Source organism: Canis lupus, chromosome 9 (genome assembly GCF_003254725.2).
Source record: "Canis lupus dingo isolate Sandy chromosome 9, ASM325472v2, whole genome shotgun sequence".
NCBI classification, from domain to species: domain Eukaryota; kingdom Metazoa; phylum Chordata; class Mammalia; order Carnivora; family Canidae; genus Canis; species Canis lupus.
The window spans coordinates 1,102,818-1,120,182 of NC_064251.1; the positions used below are offsets into that span (position 1 = coordinate 1,102,818).

Sequence of the window (17,365 nt, forward strand, 5' to 3'; positions counted from 1 at the left end):
GTCGGGCCCTCGGGCGTGAGATCCTCGGGCTGGGAGTGGACCGACTGGGGAGGAATCCAGCAGGTCCTGGGGGGGCGCAGCCTGGGGGGGGCTGCGGCTGTGGGACCCGGCCTGGCTCTGGGCACAGGTGGCCGCCTGCCGAGCCTACCGCGCCTGCAAAGCAGGACCAGCCACCCACCACCTTCCTTCTCCAGACTCCGAGACGCTTGTTGAAAGACATTTTATTATCAGTGTTCCATTCCGTCTACTCAGGGCACTGGATGAGATGGCGGCTCAAGCAGAGAAGCTGGAGACAAACCCCCACCCTCCTGGGAGGGCCAGGAGCGCCTGCTGACCTCGGGGGCCACGCTGGAGAGCTCTGGGGAGCAGATGGGAGGGCACTCCAGCCAGCCCTCCCGGGCCCTGGCTCACTGGGAGAAGGTCCTTCCCTCCCACCCTCAGAGGCCCAGCCCTGGGGAAAGGAGTCAGAGACCAACGCAGGGAGACGGGGATGAGGACGGGGGCTGGGGGCACGGGCAGTCAGCAGGAGAGGACGGGGGCGGGCAGGGTGAAGGGCCACCCCCAGCCTGTGGCAGGGACACTACATGGCAGTAGGAGAGCGAGGCAGGAGGACGACGCTAGTTAGAGACGGAGGCGGTGGTTTCGGAGTACCATAGTGTTCTGCATGGCGGGCTCCCGGCCGAGGATCAGTCAAACGAGATGAGCTGGGCCTCGCTGCCCTGTGCAGGAGGGCCCTGCGCAGGCGGCGGCTGGGCCACAGGGGGTGGCTGTTGGGGGGGTCCCCCGGAGGGTGCCATCTGGGGGGCCCGCACAGGAGCCATTGTCTTCCTGCCACAGGCCCCAGCCTTCCCACCTCCAGGAGGCTCCACCCTGCTCTCAGCCCCAGGGCTCAGTTCCCCCCAGGCCTCCCGACCAGTGTGTGGGGTTGAGCTGGGCACACGCGTGGTCTGGGCATCTGTGCCTGTTGCTGCGTGCATGTGTGTGGGGTGTGTTCCATCCTCGCTGTCTGTTGGGAAGCCATCCTGGCCTACACTGTTCTTCCCAGGACGGCCACCATGCTCAGCATCCTGAGCCTTGACACACTCACCTGCTGGTACATGGGCTGCTGCCCTGCGATGTAGGGCTGCTGTGGGGGCGGCAGAGGGGCATCCTGGCTGGGAAGGGTGGTCATGAGACTCTGAAAGTGAAGTGAAGCCTGCGTTAAGGAATCCTGCATGCCAAGAAAGGGGGCATTTCTGACTTGGAAAAATCAAATGACCACCTGCAGGGAGAGCCTAACAGTGGGGAAGGGGCCCACCCAGTGCTCCCCCAGCCTCTTCTCCATCCGGACGCCACACAGTCTCACCTGCATGCCATAAGGCTGGTAGCCCATGGACACCGACTGGCTCCCCATGTAACCCATGGCGCTGGACTGCGGGGGCTGGGAGATGGCCGGAAGACTCTGCGGTGCCTGGGAGGCCACGTTCTGTGGAGGGAAGGGTGTGATGGGAGAAGGTCCAGGGCCCTGGCTGGGGAGGGGAGCTGCCCCACCCACCTACCTGATAGCCCTGCGTGGGAGTGGGCTGGTAGGACGAGTAGGCGGGGCTGGCGGTGGGCCCGCTGGGGCCCTGGGGGGCTGCCTGGGCGCCGGCTGCCCCTGCCGGGTACATGTAGGCGCTCACCATGCCAGGATCTGCGGAGGGAGAGGAGATCAACAGATTTCCTCTGTTGCGACTTTGGGAACCAAGTTCACTTTTCACATTCTCACAAAAGTAAAAGAAGGAAAATCCAGGATGGGTGAGGAGCTCTAACACCGAATGGAACTGGAAATGAACCAAACCCTACTGACGGGGAGTGACAGGACGACGCAGGAGGGCCGGGGAAACAGGCCCCTGCACCTCCTGAAACTCTTGGCCTGAAGACAGGACCACAGACCCCACGCCGGGTCACAGGCACCCCTTCCCCGGGGCTCGGCCTGCCACTCCCCAAACCACGTTCTGTGTGTTCCAGGAGCAAACAGAACAAACAGAGCGTGAGAACGAGAACGAGACTTGCTGGCGTGGAAAGGGGAGGAGCCCCGTGCTGTGTCAGCGAGCCTGTCTGCCACACAGGTGAGCCAGGTGTGTGCACACAGGTGTCCTCACAGTCGCCACAGAGCACACCAGGCCACGGGGGCTACCTCCGGGGCTGAGAGCAACAACGTGAACACGGAGCAGCCCGCACCTGGGACAGTCTGAGCACCAAAACCAATTGTGAAATTTGAAAAAAAAAAAAGAAAAAGAAAAGAAATTTGAATAAAACGGGTCCATGCTGATGCAGATGACAAAAAAGCAAACGGGAGAAGGAAGACTGCCTCCTTAGCAACAGGAGAGGGCCAAGGTGCCAGAGTCACTAGGTGACAAACGCAAAGACAGCCTCAGACGCAGCAGAGGAGATGCTAGAGCTAGCAGGTAAAAATTTAGGAAGAACAAGCACAGGTATAGGTCTCATCTCCCCACTGGACTGGGGCTGTCACAGGAGAGCCAGTCCCTTCTGGGGAGGAACCTGGACAGGCTGCCACACGCCTCGCGGCCAGCAGCTGGCTGTGCCCTCCCACTGAACACTCCAGCGCCCAGACGCCTGGCCGAAATACAGCCACAGACGGTCACACCAACGAAGACAAAACTCACTGTGGGGGGAGGGGGTCTGCAAGACAGCAGGCCAGCACCTTGGAAAAGTGAGTGCAAGAACGCCAAGGCAGTGTGGGAACATTCTAGATCAAAGATGACAAGCAGGGGATCCCTGGGTGGCGCAGCGGTTTGGCGCCTGCCTTTGGCCCAGGGCGCGATCCTGAAGACCCAGGATCGAATCCCACATCGGGCTCCTGGTGCATGGAGCCTGCTTCTCCCTCTGCCTATGTCTCTGCCTCTCTCTCTCTCTCTCTGTGACTATCATAAATAAATAAAAATTAAAAAAAAAAAAAAAAAAGATGACAAGGAGCCGAGTAGCTAAAGACAACCACCATGGGGTTCCCTGTGGGCACAAGGGGTGTGACAGGGATGCTGTGGGAGAGCTGAGCCCCACAGTGGAGGTCACACCACAGCCTCGGGCTCCCGACCTGGAATCCATGCCCAGGTCACAGGGGAGGGTCTCGCATTTGCCGGGAGCAAAGGGCATCGCGCCTGCCACTTGCTCTAAAAAGGTTTAGGAGAGAAAGCCCGTGGGTGCACACGTGTGCATGTGCAGAGAGCAAGCAGATTTGTGACGCGATGTTAATTGTTGGGAAAATACAGAAAACTGTACTGTCCTTTCAACTTTTCTGTAAATCTGAAATTATAGCAAAGCAAAACCAAAAAAGAAAAAGTAGCGGTCTGGGCTCATCTTGGCTGGCAGCACCTCTGCCCGGCCCATTACCTGCTCCGGCCCCAGGCATGCTGGGGTAGGGGCTGGCGGCGGCGGCGGCCGGCTGGCTCAGGTACACCGTGTGCATGGGGGAGCCCTCCACTGAGCCTGCGGGGCTGAAGGTGCCCGGGAAGCTTGTTGGGCCGGAGGGCTGGTACAGCACGCCCCCTGCCGGAGGCATGGCCTGGAGCTGGGGACAAAGAGGGACAGTGGTCAGCGGCTTCCTCCATCATTGGAGTCGGGGGCAGGGGTAGGACGGGGCTGGGTGCGTGCCTGGGCATAGGGCAGGGAGAAGGCGGGCATCTGGGCCCGCATCTGGATGGTCTGCTTCTGCTGCTCCAGGCGCAGCTGCCGCTCCTTCTCCTGCTCCTGGAGACGCTGGATGGCCAGCTGCCGCTGCACCTCCAGGTACTCCTGTGGGCCACAACGCGGCAATCAGGGCTGTCCACAACCTTGGCTCCCCCAAAGTGGGGCCGAGCACCACACCTGCTTCTTCTGCCGCATGATCTCCAGCTTCTGGGCCAGCTGAATCTGGCGCTGGCGCTCAGCTTCCTCGGCGGCCCGGCGAAGCTTCTCTCGATGCTCCTCCCGCAGGGCGCTGAGTGCTCCCCGGGCATCGCGGATCTGCGCCAGCTTGTCCTGCAGCCCCTCGTAGTACACTGTGGGGACAGGGCACAGCCAGGAGTGCTTGGCATGGGAGGGAAGCCTGGCTGCCCCACACTGGGCTTTGGCTCTGGGCCGTGGCCACTGGGCCCGCCCTTGCCCAGCCGAGTGCTTGTCATCAGGGCACGGCTGGCCGTTGGGCTCCCAGTGTCAGGGCTGTGGGTGGGATTCCTTAGGCTGTCTTGCGCTTAGCGGGACACCTCCCATCACTGGGACTACCTCCTGAGTGGCCTGCAGCTCAGAGACGGGCTCTTGAGAAGCTGCCGCCCCTTGGGGTAGCCCCGCCCTTGAGAACCTTGCCGATGCCCAGAGCGACTGGGCCGGCGCGGAAGGTGCTCACACAACACTGCACCCAGGGGGCACAGTGAGGCCTCGAGACGAGGACCCTGTGCACCGCAGCACCTACGCCTGCGCTCGTCCAGCTGGTTGAGCAGCTCCAGCAGCTGGGGGTGCATGCTGTTGATGGACTGGAAGAGGGACAGCACGGCTGAATCGTTGGTGATGCTGCGGCCCCGCACGTGGTTGCTCTTCATGCGATTGACGAAGGTGGTGACGGCGTTCTGTAGGGCCTTCAGAAACTGCGCGTGGCTCTCCTCCGACTCCCCGTTCTGGTACTGCTGTGGGGACACACGGTGGGGTCTTGTGGAGCCGGCCCCTGTGCCCTCCAGGCCTCCTGGGCGGGGGCAGCACCCACCACTCCAGGCGCTGAGCTCTGAGCCTGCTGTGCATGCCCCCCTCCCTCCCAGTGGTGCTGTGAAGGGCGCCCTCGGCACCCCCTTTTACAGATGCAAACACTGAGGCCTAAGAAGTCTTAACTCTTGCACATGGGTATGGCACTGGCCAGGACAGAGCTAGCTGGAGTTCGGGCAGCCCGGTTCATGGCCCCTCTGTCCCTCCCCTATACGGGGCCTGCCTCCCTCGAAGAGACCCTGGTCTCTGACTCCAATGACCAACAGAGCCCAGCAGCCCCAGGACAGGACAAGGACTCATCCAGGTGGTGCTGGGCCGCCCTACAATACCCCGATCCGTTCTAGGCAGCATGTGGCCAAGTTCTGGACCACAGCCACCAGCCCGGCGAGGTTCCATGCAGAGTTCTGGGCTGGAATGACTTGCCTCTAGGAGGTCAGTGTAGGCAGGGCTCACCCTATCAGACAGGTGCCTGGGCGGGCCCGTCAGGGAGCCACAGCTTACCTCGCCAAAGGGGCCGCCGGAGGGAGCTATGGGCTGAGGGTCTGTCTCCGGGAGGGGAGTCTGGAAAAGGCCAGAGCATGAGGGGGGGCATCCGGTGTGGCCCACCCCCCCCCACCTGGGAGCTGAGAGCAGCCCACCTCCAGCGCGTTGGCTGGGACTGCGTGTCCCTCCACGGGTGGGGCGGCCGGCTCCGTCAGGGGTGCAGGGGCAGACGGTGTGGGGCTCTTCCGGGCCTCCTCCTGCTTCTTCTCCCAGTAGTTCCGGTTGAGGTAGCGGGCAAGCTGCGTGCACAACAAGGGTCACTCCCAAGGGCCAAGGAGCGACAGGGGGAAAGCCCGGCATGCGGGGGTGCCCTCACCTCTGGGTCGATGTCCTCAGCCAGAGGCGCCGACGACGTCTGGGGAGACAGGCCAGAGCAGCGGTGACCCACAGGCTCAGACGCTGCCCAGCCCCTCCCGGGCCGTCCCTCAGGAGGCTGGGTACCACGACGGTGATGGTGGGCACAGGGCACTGGCCGGTCTGGCTGAGGGGCCCTAGGAGCTCTGTGACCGTGAGCAAGGTGCCGGCAGTATCCCGCCGGCTTCCTTGCAGCCACACGGCCGGTCCCAGCGTGGGCTGGCAGGGCTGTTCTTAGGCCCTCGAGCGCCTGGCCCCGCCCCCGCCCAGAGCCCACGGAGCCCACGACTTCCTAAACCTCTGTCCCACCGACACCCCACTTACATGGTGCAGGGGGGCCGAGGCTGGAGATAGCCAGGCCACCCTGACCCCAGGGCTTGCCTGCCCCCCTCTCACTCTATGGAGGTCTCCAGCCTTCCCAGCGTTTTTCTGCCCTACAGGGAACTCTGACCAGGAGCAGAGAGCTGGGGACGGCCAGGCCGGACCTTGACCTGCACCTGCTGGATCAGGCATCTTCACCCATCTTCTGGAACAGCCCTCCCTCCCCCCACAGACCGGTGGCCCAGCAGGGGAGCGGGCTCACCACCGGCGAGGAGTACAGGCTGCTGGCAGGGGGCGCCGACGACGCCACGGGCGCGGGCTCCGCCTTGGGGTATGTGGCTGTGGCCGCGGCGTAGGCGGACTTCTGTCTCTGTAGAGAGGTAGGAAGTGTCCTGGCCTGGGTGGGCCAAGCCTCTACACTCCGGTACCCCCCCAGACATCCAGGGGCCCGGCACCCCCACACCAGGGGAGCCCGCCCCACTCACCATCCTCTCCTTCTCCTCGGCCTCAGACTGGGACAGAGCAAGGGCCAGCTGCAGCTCCTCCTCCTCCTGCAGGGCCGTCTCATCCCGCTTGGGGGGCAGCTAGGGACAGAGAGGCTGTGAGCAGGGCCCGGGGCAAGGCACCCCTGGGGACCCAGGGACCCGGGGCCAGTACCTGGGATTGCTGGGACAGAGGGCTGGTCAGGTACTCCGGTGGCAGCTCTGTCGTGGATGACACCTTTCCTTCTGCTTTCCTGGGAGCGAGAGGACGCTGGGTGGCTGAGCGCCACCCCTTGGCCCCCAGCATCCCCACAGAACAACACTAGGGCCACAGGTCACACTCTGGACAAAAACTGGTCCCTCACACCAGCTCTGCTGTCCCTCGGACGCAGGACCCCGGGCACGTCACCCGGTCTAAACCCCAGCCCCTCTCCTGGAAACGAGGTTCAAACGTGGGAAAGGAACTTTCCAGGGGAGCAGCCTGCAGTCACCACGTAACCAAGGGATGAGCTCCCATCGCTGACACTGGGAGACGGACAGCAGGGACCTCAGTGCGGCTGCACCGAGGGAGACAGCTGCATCCTGGGGTCGCACCCAGAGCAGAAGCACACCTCAGGACAAAGGCTGCACACAGGTCACAGGAGCCAAGGAGGCGTGACAGCCACCTGCGTGTGCTGTGGACCTGGGCAGGCCTGCCAGGGGCATAACTGCCACACGACACAGCTGGGACTCAGTGGAACCAGAACAGGAACACAAACCAGGGGCCGGCGCCAGGCTACTATCACATGTCCCGGCCTGCCAGTGGTGTGCTGGTCCCACAAGCACACTCCTCCCGGGAGTCTCAGGTACAAGGACTGGGTACCCGCACAGGTTCACAACGAACACGGCATGTGGGAGAGCCCGTACAGAGGGGGACGCAAGTGAGCCCCACGGCCACAGCCACACCGAGGGACCTGGGGGGAGGCCGCACCGTGTGGGGTCCGCTTCCCACTCCTGCAATTCTTCTCTAAGTTTTACTTCCAAACTAAAAAGTTAAAAAACCTGACAGACCGGGCAGCCCCGGTGGCGCAGTGGTTTAGCGCTGCCTGCAGCCCAGGGTGTGATCCTGGAGACCCCAGATCGAGTTCCACATCAGGCTCCCTGCATGGAGCCTGCTTCTCCCTCTGCCTGTGTCTCTGCCTCTGTCTCTCGAATGAATGAATGAATGAATGAATAAATAAATAAGAAGAAAGAAAGAAAGAGAAAGAAAGAAAGAGAAAGAAAGAGAAAGAAAGAAAAGAAGAAAGAAAGAAAAAGAAAGAAAGAAAGAAAGAAAGAAAGAAAGAAAGAAAGAAAGAAAGAATCTTATAAAAAAATTTAAAAAGCTAAAAAAAAAAAAAAAAAAAAATTTAAAAAGCTGACAGACCAAAAAACAAGCCTAAGCAACTGGCTGGCAGGTGTCAGACCCTGGGCGCGTCCCGGCCCTGCGGCTGGACGGCGGGGATAGAAGCCCAGCGTCCCCGAGCACGCCAGGCCCCACTGCACCCAGCAGGGAACTCACTTGTTAAGCTGCTCGTAGCAGGGCTCACACACGCGCACCTCCTTCTCGATGCCAAACTTGGGGATGGTGGAGTACTTGGAAGAGCACTTGCCGCAGAAGATCTGGCCACACGCCCGGCAGTGGTGCTGTGACATGGAGCGCATCAGCGTGCGGCCTTGTGCTGGGCCAGTGGCCCCTCGCACCAACCCTGCCCACTACTGCCTGCCGCAGGGCGCACCAGCCTGGGCCTCCCCAGGTGGGCGCCACAAACGCCCTAGGGAAACGGCACGCTTCCAGGCTCTTAACAGCAGTCGTTTGGGGTAAAAATGTCAAACTAAAAAGACAGACTCGTGAACATCATGTGTGAGCTGTGCGGAGGTAAGAGATGTTGCTGATGGTGGCTCCAGTGAGGCTGCTCAGACGCCCTGGCCCCAGGCCTCTGTGCCGCAGTAGGAAGACAGGCGCCGCCAGAAGGCTGTTGGCCCAGGCCACGCATGCTGCCACGCACACCGGAGCCTCTCGAGGCTTCTCCCTGCCCCCTGGGGAGTGCAGCCTCACCCAAGCTTCATCCCACAGCACAGACCATGGACACAGGACCCCCTGGAGACCATGCTCACACGCTCACCGCCTAGCTAGGAGCTGCATTTGCTCCTTGCATCACGAGGTCACAGCCAAGAGAAAACGGACCTGGAGTGGCCCCAGTGGCCTCGTGGGGACAGCGGGGACCTGGGGTCGGCCCCGGGGCAGGCACACTCACCTTGCGGGTCACCACCCCGAACTGCACCCTGCATCGGTGGCACTCCTCAGCATCCACCCAGTCGGGGGCCTGGGGGCAGACAGAATCAGGATCACACAGCGCCCACCCTCCCGGCGAGATCCCGACTTCCCACAGACAGGAGAAGACCCAGCGTGGGCTCGGGGGTCAGGGGCCAAGGGCCGAGTCTGCAGCGAGGCATGAGCCACCGCAAATGGACGCTGCTTCCTAAAGATGTGACAGCGAGACTTCTCGCCGCAGCTCAAGGTCCATGTTTGTCTCAAGGACGTGACCCGTTGGCCGTGGCATGAAGACACCTTGAGCCCCATTCCAAACTCAGCCTGCAAAGCACGGCTGCACGTTCCACAACGGCAGCTCACCCACCGACGTTCCCAAAGCCGGGACCCACGGCTTCCCTTCCGCTTCCTCAAAGCAGTCTAGCTCCTGGGGTACCCAGCTGGCTGTTGGAAGAGCATGTGGCTCTTGATCTTGGGGTCATGAGTTCAAGCCCCATGCTGGGTGTACAGGTTACTTAAACTTAACAAAACAAAACACAGGTAACTGCTAGATCCCCAGCACCTCGTGAACTCACTCTTTCTGCAGCAAACATGGCATCACTCTCCTTGAACTCTGGGAAGACGTGTCCTGGAGAGAGGAGACCATGGTCACTGTTGTGACAACCTTGGTTGGTCTGCCCCGAGACCTTCAGGAACCACATCCTAGCTCTGGGCATCCATCTCCCTAAGCAGACCTACAAAAGGAGGCCCAGAGCCCCTGGGCAGCAAGCACAGTGACCCGGCACCAGGCGAGGGCGCCCGGGGGCATAAGTGGGCCAGCTGTCCCCAGGGTGGTTCCTCGTGGGCTGCCCCATCCTAGGGCAGGGAGCTTGGCCTCGCTCCCACCATGTCCAGGCCCCACAGGTCTGGCCTGGACCTCCTGTCTGGCTCCTGGCCCCATGCTCTGGCCAACTGTATCTCTCACAACTCTTCAAATGGATTCCCAAGCTTATTTTGAGGCACATAACTTTGGGGACTCCATAAAGCTTTGGATGCCCTTCCAGGAAAGTGAACGTGGGTGTACACCCACCATCCCATGTCCAACGTCCAGTGTTGGGGGCCTGAGGCCAGCTCAGCGGCATGGACGGGACCCTCATATAGTATCCAGATGCTGCTCCTGCTCCACGCCTCAGGACAGGGCCTCTGCACAGGTGGGTGCACCCCAGCCCTCTCTCTCTTGCTGCCCAGCGTGGGCACTATGGCCTGAGTCCACTGCCCTGCTCACCAAGCCCCAGCAGATCTGGGTGGCCACCACAATGGCTGGGATGAGCCCAGAAGAGGCCTTGAAAAGGTCCCTCGCCTGTCACAGCCCCACTAAATGCCTCCCAGGCCTTCCCACCACTCTTAGGGCACCTCAGCTCCCACCCCAGCCGCTCCTGCAGGCTGCCACCCCCTGTGCCTTGTCACCGGTCCACCATGGCCCCGGGGCCCGGAAGCGAGTCCCGCCCAGGATGCTGGCAGCAGCCCTCCTCACTGGCTTGTTCACATTCAGGCCCGGCACAGAAGCTGCCTGCTATCCAGCCTTCTCCCACCCTTGGTGCTCAACCAGCCGCCTGGAGGCCAGGGCCCCCAGCTTTCCCTCCCCCCGAGGACCCAACGCTCGGGAATTAGCTCCTCTGCTAACTCTCCCCATGTGTGTGTTGTCTGCCGCATGCCCTGTCCTGCCCTGACTGGGTGTGAGGTCGGGAAAGGCAGGGGGTCCACGGGGACCCCCACTCCACTTTCCTACTGCCGCCCGTCACGCAGTGGGGTGCCATCACGGGGTGCACACAGCCTTCCTTGGCTCCGCCTGGCACAGAGCTGCCCCTCGGCTCCTGGAGGCTGTGTCCTGGGCCTGGGACGGACCCCGCCCAGCTCACCTTCCACCTTCATGATCTGGTACGTGTCCTGGACCACCTTGTACTTGGGCTCGTTCCGGAAGGCATGCGCCCAAGCCTGGATCAGATACAGAATCTTGTTTCGGACGTTTACTTCCACCTGCCTCTGCACGGAAAGGAGGAGGAAGAGTGTGACGAGGGCTGCGCAAGACACCAACACCAGGGATGTCTCCCTGTGACATCGCAGCTGGCAGAGCAGGGACGGCCCCGGGTGGGACACCGGGCCGAGCACAGACCCACTCTCTAGGCCCAACCCTCCTCCTTGAAGCCCCGTCCTTCAAACGAACCCGTCGTGGCTACCTGCCCACTCAGGGCTCGACCCTTCCTTACTGCCCTAGGAGAAGCTAGGGCACCCCGGGAGCCCAGCTCCCCAAAACCACATGAATCTTCCTCCTGCCCCAGGAGCTTGACCGCAGGGAGGCTCCGGCAAACGCCAGGCTCTAACAGGGGGAGCCCACGAGACCCGCACTGAGGGGGCAGCCGTGCAGCCAGCCCGGGGGGCGGGCAGCGGGCATGCAGAGCCGCCACGTCCACCGGGTTAGAGCAACACCAGCCAGGTTCCTAGAGCTCTGAGGGATGCTCAGAAAGATGGCAGGATGAGAAAGCTGCTGCGTAGAAATGCCGACCAGCTCACGCACTAGCCCTCTGGTTCCTGCCCGTGATGTGTCCAGTCCTGAACTCCTCCTCTCCGTTGTAACCCTTCCTCTCCAGGGGGCACTAGCCGACTCAGACCACACGCGGCACAAACAGGACACGATCGCGTGACACGAGAAGTACTAACCCTCCTGCTCCTTCAGCCGGGCCACAGTAAGGACTGGCCGGGTCACCGGTCGGGGCCCAGCTCAGGGCCTGGCAGGGCTCTCAGCCACGCGAGCCCACACAGGCCAGAGAGCAGCAGCCCCCCGCCACCAGGGGCAGCAGACACGGCATCCGGGGCTCCGCTACTCGCCTCACCCTGTGGGCCACCCTTTCACCTCAGGAAACAGGTGCACCCCTGTACCACCTGCTCTGCATCACACAACCTGCTGGTGTCACCACCCACATCACAATCCCTGCAGGTAGGCAACACCAGCCTATGGGGCCGGGGGGCAGTGGCCCGTGCAGCACACTCTCTCGGGGCTCTACAAACCGAGGGTGTGGAGCCCACTTCCCAAGGCATCCCTGCTGCGCCATGTGCCCCAGCTCTCCTTCCGTAAACACGTCAGGCTCACACACCTCCATGCTCAGAACACTGGCTCTGCACATGGGACCCACCCAGCTGCCCCTGGTGCTCCTCCCAGGCCTCTGCCCACACACCCCGCTCATACTCATCCCCACACCGCTCCTTCCCTTCCTCCTCCGCCACCCAGTGAGGCTCTGAACCCTGCCCTGGGAAGCCTTTCCTGACCCCGTAGAGCAGAGCCTCCTCCGTGTCCCCAGACACAGCACCCCCTGACATCACCAGCCTGGGATGCTCGAGGTGCAGAAACCACCAACACCCGTCTTCCTGTCCTCTGTCTGCCTAGCACTGCTCCTGCCTCAGGTGCTGGCAAACACCCAGAAAAGCACAGGCCCAGCCTCAGGGTAACTGTGTCCTCTCCTTGCTCTGGACCCCGCTGCCTCCTACCAAGCGCCCACCTTCAGCAGCTCCTTAAGCTCCTCCATGGTCTGCTTGTTGGCCACCTCGTCGTGCACCGTCTGGCCACAGTTCTTCACCACAGACTCCATGACCTGCAGGACCCAAGGAAGGGAAGGGTGGGGCCACTGGTTGGGCAGGGACTGCCCCTGGGACAGGCCCACCTCAGGCCACCTGGCCCCACAAGAGTCCATGTGGCAGCTCTGGGTCAGGCAGCAACCCAAGCTGTGTGCTCCTTTGACCGTCCTCTCTTCCAATGAGGCTCAGGAACCAGAATCACCCTCTGGGCCCTAAGCCTGTCAGCTTCAGGCGGGGCAGCTGAGGCACTGCCTTCCATCACAGCTGCTTCTACCTACCCTCACTCCCCAGGCAGGTGGGCAAGGCCCCGGGGTCAGCCTGTCTCTGCCCTCCAGACACTGGGGTGGGGTGGGGGTGACCCTTGAGGTGGCCGGAATGCAGGGGTCTAGTTACCTCCAGGGCGTACAAGGCCACATGGGGATTCTTGTCGTTGACTTTTTTTTTGATGGAACTCACGGCATATTTAGCTCTGAAAAAAAAAAAAAGAGTATTAGTTAAAAAAAAAGGTGAAAAAAAAACACGTATCTTAGAAGTTAAATTGAGAAAAGCCCCCCACCTCCACCCCCACCCCGATCTTCAAAATCCCCAAGCAAATGTTAAGGACCCCCAGGCTGTACCGAGAAAACCCTTTCCTTGTCCCCAGATCCCAGAAACCCCAGTGCGGAGACCACTCGATTCTCCACTTAAGGTCTAATGTGGTCGACTCCCGTCAGGGCAGGACACTGCGGGATCCTGGGGCACCAGTGTGCAGCAGGCAAGCCCAGAGCGCCATGCTGCCAGCCCCCGCTTCTGAGCAGACAGAGCCCCCTCGCTTACTGCGTGTCCCCCTGGCGGATGAGGTCACAGATCTGGAGAATGGACTCCCAGTCGGTCTCCAGCAGAAGCTGGCTGGTCGCTTTGTCTAAGGCAAAAGCACACCGTTACCAGGGCTTGTCCTCTGCAGTTCCCTGGGTGGTCCCCCAGCTCCGCAATGGGGAGAAGAGACCGCCTCGTTCCCACTGAAAACACTTGGGCTGAACGGGACACCGATGAAAATCCTCTCGGCGCCCGATAACCACGAGGGTGCTGTGTTCCCCGAAAAAAAGCAGACGACGTGAAAACTACTAACGCCGAGCACCTGCCGTGCACTCACGCACTCGCGTGCCAAGTGCCCTTCCAGACACCCAGCGTGATCTGAGGTCTTACACGAGCTCCTGAGCAGCGTCCTGTGTCCGTCGTCTTTACGAACAAAGACGACGAGGCCGAGAAGCGAGGTCGCTGCCCAGAGTGGCACAGCGTGGCGCAGAGCCAGGCGGGGTTTCACCCCACGCCGGGCCACCTCCTGCCTCGGGGTCCCTGGCTTTCCCTGGCTCTAGCCTGTCCGCTGGGATGTCAGCGGGGCAAGGCTGGACAGGACGCGGCGCCGACTCGGGTCCCTGCTTCAAGCGTTGGGGGCCGGGCCGGGCTGACCTCCGGCAGGTGCCCGGGTGCGCCCCGGCCTGCTGGCCCTCGTCCCGGCGCCGCGGGGCCTAGCCAGCCGCGGGCGGCACTGGCCTGCTGGTAAGCTGCGGCGGATCTCGGGGCCCGAACCGTCCTCAGCCCACAGGAGCACGCCTCCTCGGGGTCTCCTCCAAAGCCACACCCGAGGAAAACGCAGGCGGGCTCCGGGCCGCCGCTGGGGCGCCCCCGACACCGAGCCCGCCGTGGCCCTGGGGTGACGCCGCGAGGCTGCGGAGGGCGCGGCGCGGACGGGGTCCCGGGGGGCGGCGCGGGAGCGCGGAGCCGCTGCGCCGGGCACCGTCGGGCCCCGCAGTCCGCGCGGTCGGGGGCAGGTGCCCGCCTCCGTGACTCAGGGCCCGCGGCCGCTCGCTCGCAGGCCGCGCCGCGGGGGCTCCAGGCCGCCGCCCGCCCGGCCTCCGCGCGCCCTCGCCCACTCGGGTCGCAGCCCGCGCCCAGCGCCCGCCGGGTCCCCGCACCGCCGCGCCCACCCACACCCCGGGGCCGGCATCGCGCCGCGGCCGCCCCCCGCCGCTCCCCGGACGCGGGCCAGCGCGAGGGGCGGGGGCTGCGTTACCTAGGAGACGCTCGAAGGTGCCGCTGCCGCGCCCCATGGCGACCCCGGACCCCGACCCGACGCCGCGGCGCTCTCGGCGGCGAACCGGCGCGCCCCCGACTTCCGCTTCCGCCTTCCCTCGGGCGCGCGCACAGGCGCGGCTCCGGCCGGGCGGCCCTGGGGACGGCGAGCGCCCAGAGCCAATGAGCAGCTCGGACGTCAGGCCTATCCAATGAGGGCGCGGGGGGGCGGGACTTGCGCCGCGTGCCCGAGGCGGGGGCGGGGGCGCGATGTGTCTGCTGCTGGGGGCCGCGGGCGTCGGCAAGACGCTGTTGGTGAAGAGGCTGCAGACTATCCTTCCGCGCGGGGCGGGGGCCGGGAGTGGGGGTGGGGGGCCTGGGACCCCGGGGGAGCGGGGCGCCCGGAGGAGCGGGGCTGGGGCGCCCGGGGGCGCGGGGGCCTGGGGCGCGGGGGGGCGGGGCTGGGACACCTGGGGGAGCGGGGCGCCCGGGGGGGCGGGGCTGGGGCGCCCGGGGGGGCCCGGGGCGGGCTCCGGCCGCCGCCGCCTTCCCTGCCTGGCTCCGCATCCTTGACGGCCCGCACAGCTGAGCTCCGCGGATGGGAAGGGCGACCTGGGCGACCCCCCCCCGACGCGGCCCACGGTAGGCTTCCGCTCTCCCGCGGGTTGGCACAAACGGGTACCCTCTGGGGCCTGGAGTCCGGCCGGTCGGTGTTTTAGGGCAGCCCGCGGCAGGTGAGCCGGTGTCACGGGGAGGAGCCTGCCCCCTGGGACGGAGCTGGTCCCCCAGAGGCCGACCCGCTGGTGGGTGTTGGAGCCGCGGCCAGTCAGCTCTGGGGTTAGGGCGTTGGCCCTTGGAAGCCAGTTTCACCTTCTTTGCTTGGGGTTGTGCTTGACGGTCTAAGCCCCTGAGAGCCGGTGTGTTGGGCCTTAGGCTAGTGGACGTTCCCAGTGGAGAAGCGCCTGTGTCCTTAATGCTTCCTGGTTTTTTCCCACAGGTGGGCACCGACCTGACAGACATCGTGGTCCCGAGGAAGATCACCATCCGGGAGCTGGGGGGCTGCATGGGCCCCATCTGGCCCAGCTACTATGGAGATTGCCATTGTCTCCTGGTAGGTCAGCAGCTGGTGGGCTGCTTTGGGCATTGCTGGGCAGGAGTTTGGGTTCCTGGGCAGTGATGCTAGCTAGTCAAGGGAACAGGACTCAGCTTCCAGTGGCTTCCTTTTGGGACCCCAGTTTGATCCCTAGTGCTCCTGCCCCAGAGCTGATGCACAGCCTGTGTGGGGCTTGCTGGCGGAAGTGTTTATTTTCCATTTGTAAGGCGCTTGCTGTCTGCGGTGTTCCCATGGGTGTGTTTTAATATTGACTATTGAATTGTACCCATTGTGGGTTTGTTCCATCCTAGCAAGGCCTGGCCCCAAATCCCAGGACCCTTCCTGGGAGAAGTGACGGCCACACGAGTAGAGAGGCTTCCACATGGGTGGAAACAAGTGACACCAGGTCACTCTCGTGCAATTCAATTTCCTCTATTTCCCCTGACCCCAAAGTCGTTTGTTTAAAAGTCATTTTGCTTTTCTGAGCAAGGTCTCGATGCCCAAAGGAGGGCATTTGGCAATGTCTCCCTCATGGGGTGGTCTTGGTCTGCATTTTCTTCCCCAGTTCATGATGGATGCCGCCAACCCCACTCAGCTGTCCGCATCCTGTGTGCAACTCCTGGGTCTTCTTTCTGCAGAAGGACTCGCAGAAGCATCAGTCCTGATACTCTTCAATAAAATGTAGGGGTCTGTCCTCCTGGAGGAGTGTGGGGTGCCCCTGGGGAGGAGCTCCCTTGGACCATAGCCAGGAGGGTGGCTCATGGGGCGGCGAGGGCTGGGATGGGCTTGTGGCAGCACACCGTGACTGCGTGCTGCTTCTGCTCTAGTGATCTGCCCTGTTACATGACCATCGAGGAGATGAAGTCCTTGATCAGACTCCCAGACATCATTGCCTGTGCCAAGCAGAACATCACCACGGCAGAAATCAGTGCCCACAAGGGCACTGGCTTATCTGAGGTCATGCACTGGCTCCAGGACACCCACAGGCCTGACCGCTGACCACCTGGAGCAGAAGTGTGACAGGCTAGCTCCGGGGAGGAGGCAGAGAATAGCACCGTTCGGCCTCCAGCGATCTCTACTCGTCAGGGACGGGATGACCCAACACAAGCCGAGGGGCTCCTGGCCTGAGTTGCAGTGATGGGCAAACTGAGGCACCCCAGTTACAGAGACTCCTGATAGCTGGCCTCTGAATGAAAAAATTGTCCCCACGGCAGGGAGAGGAAGCTGGGCTTGCAGGGTGGCTGGGTGTCCTGCTGCCGTCCTGGAATCTACTCCTTTCCCATCAGGACTGCTCTTTCCCAGAGGTGTTTGCGCTGCACAGCCCCGCAGACTTGGTCTCTTGACTGTGGTACAGATCGTACCCACGAGTTTCTGACATGCCGACATGTGTGAGGCCGCTGTCATAGAAAGAACCAAGCCTGGAGTCAAAACGAGAACAGTGTTTTCATTAGTTCACGTGCCGAATGCACATGTGTGCCCAGGAGGGCATCGGGGTCCCACGGGTAGGCGAGCGTGGGGGCGGCTCTGATAGAGCGCAGGAGGTCCTGGCAAGCTCATCCTGATCTCAGCTGGGGGGTTTGCAGAACACCTGTCGGGTGTATTCGTATCCTAGGGTCTCCGTAACAAATTGTCACCAACTTGATGGCTCACAGCCACCTAAATTTATGCTCATGGTCCTGGAGGTCAAAAAACTAACAGCAAGGTGTCCGCAGCGCTGGTTCCTTCTAGAGGCTATGAGGCAGAATGCATTCCTTGCTGCTTTTCTGGCTTCAAGTGGCTGCTGGCAGTTCTCCATAGAACTTGGCTTGTGACTTGTGGAACTAGAATGCTTGCCTCTGCATGTGGCCTTCTCTCCTTATAGGGACCCGTTACTGGATCTAGGGCCCACCCTAAATCTAGGATGATTTC

General features: G+C 62.6%; 2 protein-coding genes across 8 annotated transcripts; one reads left to right on the plus strand and one right to left on the minus strand.

The window, feature by feature from the left end:
* Positions 1-205: 205 nt before the first annotated feature.
* On the minus strand, positions 206-14,525 carry HGS (hepatocyte growth factor-regulated tyrosine kinase substrate). Of its 6 annotated transcripts, XM_025468300.3 has the most exons (23): positions 14,366-14,524; positions 13,129-13,213; positions 12,706-12,781; positions 12,237-12,329; positions 10,602-10,725; positions 9,279-9,331; positions 8,690-8,758; positions 7,954-8,078; positions 6,589-6,667; positions 6,417-6,515; positions 6,194-6,301; positions 5,573-5,611; positions 5,352-5,495; positions 5,215-5,274; positions 4,430-4,640; positions 3,847-4,019; positions 3,634-3,774; positions 3,373-3,550; positions 1,539-1,672; positions 1,346-1,465; positions 1,088-1,177; positions 652-797; positions 206-358 (listed from the first exon to the last, which is right to left on the minus strand). In XM_025468300.3, the coding sequence occupies exons 1-22, from the start codon at positions 14,400-14,402 to the stop codon at positions 687-689; spliced, it is 2,349 nt and encodes a 782-aa protein (XP_025324085.1). In that variant the 5' UTR covers positions 14,403-14,524; the 3' UTR covers positions 206-358; positions 652-686. The 6 variants fall into 6 exon arrangements, with proteins under 6 accessions (XP_025324085.1, XP_025324086.1, XP_025324084.1 ...); XM_025468301.3 differs by having other exon boundaries at positions 206-797; positions 4,430-4,637; positions 14,366-14,525; XM_025468299.3 differs by having other exon boundaries at positions 206-797.
* A 69-nt stretch (positions 14,526-14,594) lies between these two features.
* Positions 14,595-16,887, plus strand: ARL16 (ADP ribosylation factor like GTPase 16). 2 transcript variants are annotated; one of them, XM_025468312.3, is made up of 5 exons: positions 14,595-14,695; positions 14,948-15,006; positions 15,362-15,475; positions 16,023-16,138; positions 16,285-16,887. In XM_025468312.3, exons 1-5 carry the CDS (start codon positions 14,635-14,637, stop codon positions 16,454-16,456), a joined length of 522 nt encoding a protein of 173 aa, XP_025324097.1. In that variant the 5' UTR covers positions 14,595-14,634; the 3' UTR covers positions 16,457-16,887. The 2 variants fall into 2 exon arrangements, with proteins under 2 accessions (XP_025324097.1, XP_025324098.1); XM_025468313.3 differs by lacking the exon at positions 14,595-14,695 and having other exon boundaries at positions 14,939-15,098.
* The last annotated feature ends 478 nt before the right edge of the window (positions 16,888-17,365 follow it).